Source organism: Fundulus heteroclitus, chromosome 2, assembly GCF_011125445.2.
Source record: "Fundulus heteroclitus isolate FHET01 chromosome 2, MU-UCD_Fhet_4.1, whole genome shotgun sequence".
Taxonomy (NCBI): Eukaryota; Metazoa; Chordata; class Actinopteri; order Cyprinodontiformes; family Fundulidae; genus Fundulus; species Fundulus heteroclitus.
Window position 1 is genome coordinate 2,668,552 of NC_046362.1, and position 11,188 is coordinate 2,679,739.

Genomic DNA, 11,188 nt, shown 5'->3' on the forward strand with positions numbered 1-11,188 from the left:
GTGCACACTAATAGTACGATCTGAAAAAGCCAATCCCATTCGATAGCATTTTCTACATTATTAGAACGTTGATTAATTCTTACTAATTGTAGAACCCTCTTACTCCCAAAACATTCACGCTGGGTGCGTGACATTATGTCATTCCTCCAGCTTGAAGCAATAAGAAGTACAATCCAAAAAGCAGCTGAAAAGTTTCGGATGATATGACAAAATATGCAAATTCCCTGGAGTAGAACTAATTTGTCCTCGTCTCTGCCCTGTTCTCTCCTCCTGCTTTTTAAAGTTTATTTATTATTTTATTCATCTATTTTTTTTTTTTTTTTTACTTTCCTGAGTCTGACTGTCCTAGTAATTCTCTAGACACCACCTCGTGGTGCAAAGGGGGATGGTAAGACCTTGTTAGAAGAGGTCCAGTTTGAAGATTAACGAACCCCTGTCTGACAGGAAGACATAGGTGGACTTGCTGTTTTACTTGTTTGTTGGTTTCTGTAATTAAAACAATAACAACACTTTGAAATAAAACCATCTCCAGATAATTACAGCATACAGAAAGATGTTGAGCAGAGCCAATGAAGAGAATTTTCCAAGTAACTGTCAGACTGGTTCATAACTTTATCCACTGGCCTCCACTTTGGCCCCATTATCTGTGAAAAAAATCCTTTCAGGTAAATGGACCAGGAGCTCTTAGCAAGCTCGCTGTTTTTCTGACAAGAACAAGGAACATGCAGATGTTTGAGCATCAAACTTCATGTTATCTGCAGCTGCTTCCTAAAAGAATCAACAGCAATGCAAATATAGAGGTAACACATTCCACATTTATGCTTACTTGTTGAGCAACTAAAAACTGTGGAACAGAAGAAAAATTACCTGTATTGTCCCTCAGTGGGGAAAATCACGTGTCCCACCAGGAACGTGAAAGGCAAATCAAAGCTTGCAGATACACAGAGTAAGAGTAATAAATATAAAAACAATAAAATATGATCAGTAGACTGATGTACGGACAAATGTGAGACAATTAGAAAACAAATACTGTACAGTTATTAGTTGCTAGCATGATTAATAACCTAAATAAGTGTGCAATTAAGCATGGGGACCTCAAGAAATGTGCAAAACGTGTATATATTTATGTATAAAAACCACCAGCAGACAGTTTACAAGAATAAAAAAGACTGTGCAACATAAGATCACCTCTACAGCAGAATATGGACGGGGAGGTATGCAGGATGAAGAAAAGCATTAGGCTCAAGAAGAAAACCAAAGACTGGAGAAAACAGATGTTTGAAACTGAAATGTGAACTATTATTGTTACAGGTTAGTTTTCTGTTGTAGGAATTCTAAACAATAACTGACTTCCTAGACTTGTTGAATGAGGAGACGGTGAAGTGATGAAGAAACAGAGCAGAGATCACATAGATGGAAAGTAATCGCACCCCTCGGTTCGGCCACCAGCCCCTCTGCCCTGTTTCTGTCTCTCCTCTGTCTCTTGGCTCCCCTAACACCCGACTGTGGCCTTGGCCTGAGACAAAACATAGACAGTGATATCCCAGACATTCATTATCTGCACAGTTAAACAAACATCTGGCCTTGGCAATCAGCAGGTACTGTGGAGCAGCCGCTCCCGTGTCTCCAGCGCTCACATGTTGGAGTGGCGTAAGGCCATAGTGACTTCAGAATAATATTCCAATAACATTTTCTGATACATAAGAGTTATTATTTCTATTCTTAATTAATCCCAGATATTGTAAAGCCATTTTTGATTTAACTATTCCTTCTAACCACACAGAGAAGGCAAGTAAACAGAGCATCATTAAAGGGTTTCATCACCAAGTTATGCATCTTCTTTTTTTGCTAATAATAATGTGGTGTATAGGGAATTGTCCTATGCCTCAGACATCTACAAATACAAGTCATAGTTGCGTGACTTTACTTTTTCACACTTTATTAAAGTTTTGATGTTTTGTGGACTTAACATGATGCTAAATAGTAGATGAGAGCTAAAAGTTCCCATATGTGTCAAACAAAGAATTTAAGTCAAGTACATGTTTTTGTAGCCATTTAGCAAAATAAGCTGAAGATGAGCACAACCTTATAACCTTCCAGTCTTCCAGTATCAAGTGTTGCTCAGGTGAAACTTGAAATCCTAATGAGGCAGAGCTGGAAAAGCTTCAGGACAATCAGATGGTGGGCAGGGCTTGAGTTCAAGTCTACAAAGCCGCCTCCTGCAGTAATCAACTTGTTTCAGACACAGGAAACAGGAGGTGGAAAAAAAAAATAAGAAAAATTAAAAAGTGATGATATTAATTAGGATAGCTTTTTGCCTATTTGGTGGCACTTTAGCTGCTGCAGTTCAGAATTTAAATCCGCATCTCTTTAGCCCAACTGACAGGATGAAACAGCAGAGACCACACCAACCCAGGTTTCAACAGCCACCAGGTAAGTGGGACTCACTATCGGCACTGAACCTGTTGAGTTTAGCATTGTTTTAATGGCTGGATGTCTGATGAGGCTGTGTGTTGACTAGCAAATGTTTAAAAGTTGCAAAACTGACTGAAGTCATTAGCCTGTTTATTGTTTATGATATATATTAAAGCTAAGTGTATCAAATCTTTGGAAAAATGTAGAAAGTGCATTGCATATGATGTAACTGTGGCATGGACCTTTATGATGGGGCATTTTACATGTTTCATGTTTGGGCAGGAGAGTACAAACTGGCTTGGTTTAGGAACTTATAGTTATCTAAATGTTGTTTGATGTGCAGCAATGAATATCCAAAGTAATCGGTCAGTCTCCTTTCTTTAAGTAAATGCTGCATAAAGCATGAAAACAATGTTAGCAACATTTCAAATGTTGGTTAGTGGGTCTCTGGGAGGCAGAGAAATGACAATTGGTTAAAAGAATAAGTACTAACACTACACTACAAAGTGACTAGTGAATTTCTGAGACTCTCTTATTTTGAAGTATAAAAAGCAAATTTTCAGTTATTGCGCTGTGTTCTTGTAGTCTGGTGACACAAACAGGGCAAAAGCTGACAACCAGTTTACTTTCCCCCTCAGCCATGAGGAAACTATCACTATTTTTAAATTGCTCACCCAGCAGTCTTTTGGACTTGGTAGAGGAAAAGCTGGAGACTGTGTGCAATAATATCACAGCTACCCTACCATAAGCCGTGTATGACAAGTTGGCATCTGCTTAAGAGCTTTCCATCTTTTAAACTGGAAAGGCATCTTCAGTTTTTCTAAAAGTCTTGACCTTTTTATTGGATTGATTAACCCTCAACTGGGTAATTTGATTATTGGTGTGCGAAACTTGACTAAAATTTGTGAAAATTAAAGAGACGGTAAATTAGTTATTCTCTAATGCATTGTTCTGATCTTGTCTAATAAACCTAGAATCATGTATAGTTTGATATTTTGAATCCAACTTTAGACTCCCAGTAACTACCAAACATGCAAATTTGGGAAGAGGAAGGAAAACTTGACAATCACACCTTTGAAATTAGAGATCATAGATTTCAAATAGTTAGAACTTAGAAACAAGCAAAGTTATATTGACACAGGGTTTATACTTTCATTTATACTCGGCCAAATATTCAATACACAACGGATAGCTACACACTGTATGGGTCAGTGTCATGCGTCTGTTCCTTATTCCTAAATCACTGTCAGACGTTGTTGAAAAGAGGGGGGGAACTCCAGAAATTTTAAAACTCAAATTTTAAAGTGTTAAACTAACTTTAAGAGCATAGTTTAAATTTTGCATTTAGATTTGACATGAATTAATTGATGCCACATCTCCCAGCTGTTCACCAGGTGACTCAAGAGTCCAGAGAACCTTTGGCTTGGCGGTATCCTGAACCACCTGCAGAGGAGGAGCCTCGATACCCTCCAAATTTTGAGCTGAAAATTCCAGAGCCAGTCCAGAGCGTCAGTGCCGTTTGTGGGGAGAGCTCAGTTCGAGTGGAGGCAAAGAAGGATCTGCTGGGGATCGGTAAACCTGTTCAGGCTGCAGATGTGACTCTGGGAGGATGCGCTGCTACCGGAGAAGATGCCAAAGCTCAAATCCTGATCTTCGAATCTGAACTGCATGGCTGTGGCAGTCAGTTACTGGTGGGGGTTCAATGTCAAATGTGCCGAAATCTTCTGTTAGATCTGTCTGTTTTTTTTGTTTTTGTTTTTTTTAATAATCAGAGGGCATGCACACTGCACAGTAAAGTTTGGTTGCATGATACACGCATATAAGTTTCTGTGACAGAAGCTATGTGGCTTAAGCATAGGGTCCAAAAGGGGTATTTGACGTTCAAAAATTCAATATCTTGTCTAAAGTAACTTTTTTTAAACCTTGCTAAAATGGCTTATTTTCAGAGCCAACAGAGTGGTAAAGACATCCTTCTAAAAACCACTTAATTCTCAAATGCCTTAGCAGGTTTTTTAAAGACCATTTTAACAACCTGTTGGTATTTTCATATTTGTATTACACCTCTTAAAGGGGACACAACACTTTTCAGTTCTCAGTGAAATCAACCCATTGTGGTCTAGTGCTTTAAGTGGCTTAAGTACTTTTAAATTTGACCCCTTAGCATTCTGTGACTTCTTTCCAGGGTATACTGAGACTTCATGATTCCCTAGCAGTCACTACCCACTCAGGACCTCCTCACAGTTCACATTTTATTTATTTTTTAACATGTCCTGTCTGGCTGTGTAGTGCTGAGAATTTTCTTAATGTCAGAGCGCAACAGATTTACTTTCACAAGTGGAGGACTACGCCTCTGCACAGTTTACAACTTAAAGCCCATTTGTTGGTTTAAAAAAATGTTGCCTGAAAGAGAATTTTCTGGCCCGCAACGCTTGCCGTACATTCAAATGGATGAAGATGTGTTAAAGGACAGAGGAAAGGTGGAGGAAATGATCATGGTGGTGATGTTGACCTGGCGTCAAGTGATGCATTAGCGATAGAACACGGGCTAACTTAAATGTTTAGTTTTCTCACCTCAGAAGACCTCACGCCTACACTGCAAAAACGGAACTAGAAATAAGTAAAATGTTCTTAAAATTATTGCATTTGTCCTTAATTCGAGCAGGTAAATAAGATTGTTTGCCAATGGAATAAGATTTTTGCACTTAAAATGGGAACAATCATCTCAATCATCTTATTTCAAGTGCAGGATATCTAATTATCTTATTTTAGGGATCAAAATACTCATTCCATTGGCAGATAATCTTATTTACCTGCTCAAATCAGGGAAAAATACACTAACTTCAAGAACATTTTACTTATTTTTAGATCCGTTTTTGCAGTGTATAAACAAGACCTGTGCTGTTGTATCGGCAGAGGGTTTTCCTCTTCTCCCATGCACCTGTACAACACTCTTTCAACTTGTCGCCAAATGGGGCAAAAATGCTGAAACTTGCACTGTTTTTTTTTTTTACCCCCCCCCGCCCCCCCCCCCAAGAGGTAGCGTGAACATTTTATTTCTGGAAATGAGGGTAAGAAATGCCCGGGTCACTTTGAATAACAGCACTTGTGTGAGACTCTTACCTGCTCTTCCGCTCCTCGGGAGGACCATGTGCAAAAAATATCCCAAATCCACTCTGGTCTTGTTTTGAGACCTTCCTCGTCTTAAACTTGTAAGACAGTTGGAAAATGGAGAGTTGCAAGATGCATAGTATTTGGTGAGAGCAGTGGAGCTACAATGAACAGCTAGCATCAAAGCTCACAGCATAATCACTAAAAGTGCACTTGCCCAAGCGGGAAACCAACAAGGACCATGCACGCACATTGGCATTGTAAATAAATGGCTTCATGACACTTTAAGTTCTGGCTCATGTAGAGTTTATTTAGAACTGGCTTTTGTTCTTTGTAAAACCAATAAACTATACATATTACCCATATTTCTTTCCCATATTGGTATGAAATTTAGGGATGTACTGGCACTTAACTTTTATTTTTTTCCACTTAAAGCACTAGGTCTATATAAAGTGGGATTACAATGTTTCAGTCTGAATGTCTCATTAATTTACCCCCACGTTCCCCCTTTTGCCCCTGTTCTGAGATGTATCTGAGAGCAGCTTGTGTTGGCAGTGTCTCTTTAAACACACCCCAGCCTTTCCATGTCAGTGTTCCACTCCACTTTGATCGGCCATTTTTGTAGTATGCTGGGGAAGGCGTCATGGACAACAGACTTATTCACTAGTGAGGGCTAAAAAGTGGATTTTGCATGACATGTCCCCGTTGAAAGAGATGGTGGTCCCGATACTGGTAAATTGGTCTTTAAGGGTAATTTCTACTTGAAAGGACTCTTAAATGTTTTAAGCACATCTATCCAGAGTAGTAATTATTATTGCAACAGGCTGGGAATTCAATGAAGAGGTGGGGGTGTATTTGTCGTTTTTTAATAATGCTCTATGCTTCCACCAGGTGGCTTCTCTTGCTGACAGCTGTAAAATGTTCAATTCTAGTATGTTTTTCATGTCTTTAGTGGTATAATCCTTGTAAGGCAATGTAAGCCGCTTACTGGACTCGCCATTGTCTTTGTTCATGTTCAAATTCAGAAGTGGCTTTATAGTGAAATGGCTGAATTGACTTAATACTAAAGCAGAAAGTTCAAGTTCATAGGTTTCGACTCACTGATTAAAACTTGTGCAAAAATCAAGCTCACTGAAACTTTGTTGCAGATGCATGAAGACACCATCACCTATGTGTTCACCCTACACTACACTCCCAGCCCACTGGGAGATAGCCCCATTGTTCGAGGGAGAGAGGTTTCTGTGAGCATTGAATGCCACTACCAAAGGTTAGCATTTGTCTTTATTAATTGATCCAGCCAACAGCAGATAAACTCGTATGATCTTCTTTCTGGCTTTTCCCCATTCCAGGAAGCATGATGTGAGCAGTGGGCTGCTTAAGCCAACCTGGACTCCGTTTAGTGGCAGTAAAAATTCCGAGGAAAGTCTTTACTTCTCCCTAACGCTGATGACTGGTGGGAATCTTTGTTTCACTTGATAGTGTTTCTCACACTTTTTTTTTTTTTTTTTTTTTCCTCCTCTTTGACCAAGAACACAACAGTGAGTTAAAATATTTTTAACTGTGTTTTCAGATGACTGGAGTTTCCCTCGTCCAGTTTCCCAATTCATCCTGGGAGACATGATGAAGTTTGAAGCCTCGGTCAAACAGTTTCATCATATTCCTCTTAGGGTAGTCGTGGATGTCTGTGTGGCAACCGTGGTCCCAAATGTTGACACTGTTCCTCGATACACATTCCTGGGGAACAGTGGGTAAGCATATTTTCCTGATGTACAAAAGTTATTATTTTCTTAGCTCCTGTTTTAATCTCAAATGATTTTGTTTGAATGTCCGAGTTTTATTGTGGGTCACACAATGGTTTATTAATGTATGTCTGCCAGTTTCCATCGCCTGCCAGTTTCCATGGTCAACGCAATTGGCCCAGGGTTTATTCTAGCTTTTCTCCTCAATTCCTGGATATGGGCACCTCGTCTAATCTTGAAATGCACCAAATGGATCTGGAAAAGGAATGGAAAGAGGCTCATTTGCACAGGGAGGCTTGGAGTCTGACCCTTGAAAGTGTAGCCCCTGACGAGGAACACTTGGTAGTTTGTGGCAAAAAAAATGCATTTGACACCTACTGACTGAACATTGTGGCTTTTAAAGTACATCTCAAAGTTATTTCAATAGTTATGCTCCTCTGCATCAAAGTATTCTTCCCTTCAGAATAGCCATAGACTTGAATTCTTCATCAGTTAGGTTCTGGTAGTCCTCATTTACCATATTTTTTTTAGACTATAAATTGCACTTTTTTTTCCATAGTTTGGCTGATTCTTTGACTTATCGTCGGGTGCAACTTGTATAACAATTTTAAATGGTAATTCATTTTAACCAACATGAATCAAGGATTAAACATTGTTTAGCTGCAAGTGGATGCTCTAGGCTTGTGAAAACTATATGCTGCTCCTGTACCACTTAAAAATTAATTGACACATTAATTTATAAACAAAGACTGAACAAGTTTGTATGTTTTGCTGTTTCAGTATACCTTCATGCAGCGGAGCGTCGCGTGGTGCAGCTCGAAAGGAGAGCCCAAATCACGACAGAACCCTGCTGTTGGGCTGTCTGTGAAGCTAATAACAGCTAGTGCTAGCTTAAAGGTCTGCTGTCCAGGTGGTTTAGAACTTTGAGAGCAGCATAAAGCTAGCGTGCATCAGCAAACAGCCATGTCATACTGTTAGCTTAGCACTAAGCACCGCTACGCTCACGGTCTAACTAAGGTGTAATTTTGACAACTTTCAGCATAACGCACCGTTACGCTGAAATGGCACTAACTTTTCAGGTTTACCTGACTTTCATTGAAGGTTTTAACTTTTTTTTTTTTTCTTCTAAAAATGCATTATCCTCCATCACCAAGCGTACTTTCTTTTTATAGAAGTCTGTAAATGATCAATATCTGTGTCCTTTTCCTGTTGAGGTAATTTCTGTTCTGTTTTACCCAACATGCAGCCATACATAATCAATGACTGTGGAGCTGTTTACCAATACCAAAGTGTTTTTTGGAGGGCAGGGGGCTTTTCTTTAAAGTTAATGGTGTGGTCTGCTGGTTCTGTATTCAGGTGTTTGTTCGACAGTCAGCTGACCGACTCTAGTTCACGTTTCCTTCCTCGCTCCCAGGATGACAAAGTACAGTTTGAGGTGGAGGCCTTCAGGTTTGATCAGGATGACAGCGGAGTGGTGAGACAAATGTCACTTTATTCTTCAGTTTTTGGCTTTGGATCAACTACTTACTGCCCCGTTGGTTTCTTCAGCTCTACATAACCTGCAGTCTGAGGGCCTTGCCAGCAGCTACACCGGTCAGTGCTACAAACAAGGATTGCTCATTTGCTGATGGGTAAGGTGACGTTAAACAAGTCTTATTGTAAAGATGTGCAAGAGATTGCAGTGAGCTACAAGGTGTTTGTTTTCTGACCAGGTGGAGGGAGTCTAGTGGCAGCCATCACGTCTGTTCCTGCTGCGATAGAAATTGTGGAAAAGTGGGTGGAATCAGTCTGACTGGAATGGGTAGGAACTTTTTAAAAGCAGACCAATTTTAGAATTTTTACACAAAGCACTACATATTTATTTTAAAAGCATTTTTAGTAAGATTGTGAAGACGTTTCTTTGTTACGAAGTAAAAAGTTGATGCTTCTGAAGCGTTTAAACTCTTTCCTGCATGTTAGAAGTTTCCCTGACATAATTGAACCAAATCAAGCTGAGCAGAACAGGCCAGGGCGTTGTTCCAAAACTGGCACCCAAACTTTTAATGTACAGTGTCTTAGCAAAAGGGTTCAACCTAGAACTTTTCAACTTTGGCAAAATTAATCCACACTATTTTTAATTAATACTTTTTTTTTTATCCAATTGTGATTTGAAGTTTCAGAATATGAAGTGCATAGTTGTGAAGTGGAAGGACAAGGTAAAACGATAAACTTACTGCTTTCTCTGTGACCTGCTGGTCCATTGGCTGGTGGTTCGACCTCTGACACAGGTGGCATGGCAAACATGGATGGTGCTCCGGTCAGATGAGACTGCCATTCAGCTTTCAGGCCTACATGCTAAATGCTGTGGCAGAAAACAATCGATGCACATTATCCTGAACCTTCCCCACATACCCACTGTTAAAACCTGGTGGTTGCAGCATCAGGCTGTGGGATACTGCTAGTTTCCTGCTTTAGCAAACTGATTTTCTTTTGGCATTTTGCAGAACTGGAACTAGAATGGGCTGTATCTAAACCATGCAGGGTAGTATGCCTAGGGGACCAGGGTTGAAAAGCTCCAGGATAATGGAGGTAAATACATGGCAATCATATTAGAAAACCATCCATGTTGGAGACTGTAGAAGGCTTACGACTGGAATGAAGGTTCACCTTCTCTTAACATTCTGCCAGAGCTGGAATGGTTTGGATCAAAGTAGAATAGCTCAGTCACTGTCTAGACCGAAATCTAATTGAGAATCTATTGCTTTTAGACGAGGGCAAGAAAAAGTTCTGTCAACATCTGCAAAGCTGGTGGAGAAATGCACCAGTAGATGAAGCCATAAAGATGACTCAAAACAGGGAAGGGTTTAAATATAAAAGCATGCAACACTGTAAAATGTAATATTTGTGAAGCATTGGGAAAACATGCATCATATTCCTTCCACTTCAAAACGATATACTACGTTTCTGGTCAATATAAGACATGTTGAGGTTGGTTGTAACGGGATCAAATGGGAAATTGCAATGGGTGTAAGGACTTTGGTAAGGCACTGTATAGTTGAGGTGTAGCAAAGATGGATAAAGGACAGAAAATACTAATTTTGCATCTTTAGAACGGTATTGTTTAAACAAATGCCAACATGATCCAGTGGTTCATAGAATACAAATGAGAGCTGTAAACCCATTTTCCCTGCTTGCAGATGTAATCTGTCAGAAATGACAAATGATGTCTTGAAAGTTCACTGAATTAAACATTCCAAACTAAGTCAGAACAATCATCCATTATTGGAATGGCAATTGTAAATGTTTGTTGCAGGTACACCACTGGAAGAAGAAACAACCGTGGGACCAGTCGTAGTCAAGGAGAGACCTCTGATAAGAAAATCTAAATATCAATAAAGACAGTTCAGATTTGAAGTTTTGGTTTTCTTTGACTGCAATATGTAAAAGCTATCCAGAGCCGCTTTATTTTTATAAACTTATTAGATACAAAAAAGTTCAATATTAACTGTTTACATGCAGAAGCAGACATAAGGGCTGGAAAATAAACAAATTTGTCCCAAAATGTGTAAAGCAAATTTGGGTGGTGGTGAAGACAAAATATGCAAGTAGACCTTGGAGTGAGGATACTTGTATACTTGGATGGCACCTGTTTCCCTCACTCACCCCCCCCCCCCCCCCCCCCCCCCAGTGAAATCCAATATACCTTGGTTCTGAATTTCTCAAATGACAATTTCAACTGCGTAATGCAATTAAACAAAACTTTTGGATTTCCTGAAATTGCATAACCACACTGAGATTTCAGTTCTCAAATTTACTGCATATATATTTAAAAAAACAAACAAAAAAAAAAAACGTTTAACATCTGCACACGTCCAAAAAAATGGAGGTAACTCCGTCTTGGCTTCAGCAACTAAACAAGTACATTATGGCAAGCAGCAGTGGAAAGA

At 39.5% G+C, this 11,188-nt stretch overlaps 1 protein-coding gene across 1 annotated transcript; it reads left to right on the forward strand.

Moving 5' to 3' along the window:
* The first annotated feature begins 2,220 nt into the window (after positions 1–2,220).
* On the forward strand, positions 2,221–10,695 carry LOC105927044 (zona pellucida sperm-binding protein 3). The gene is made up of 9 exons (XM_012863631.3): positions 2,221–2,433; positions 3,799–4,106; positions 6,672–6,790; positions 6,873–6,976; positions 7,094–7,271; positions 8,619–8,736; positions 8,811–8,893; positions 8,975–9,063; positions 10,555–10,695. The coding sequence occupies exons 1-9, from the start codon at positions 2,292–2,294 to the stop codon at positions 10,635–10,637; spliced, it is 1,224 nt and encodes a 407-aa protein (XP_012719085.2). The 5' UTR covers positions 2,221–2,291; the 3' UTR covers positions 10,638–10,695.
* Positions 10,696–11,188: the final 493 nt, after the last annotated feature.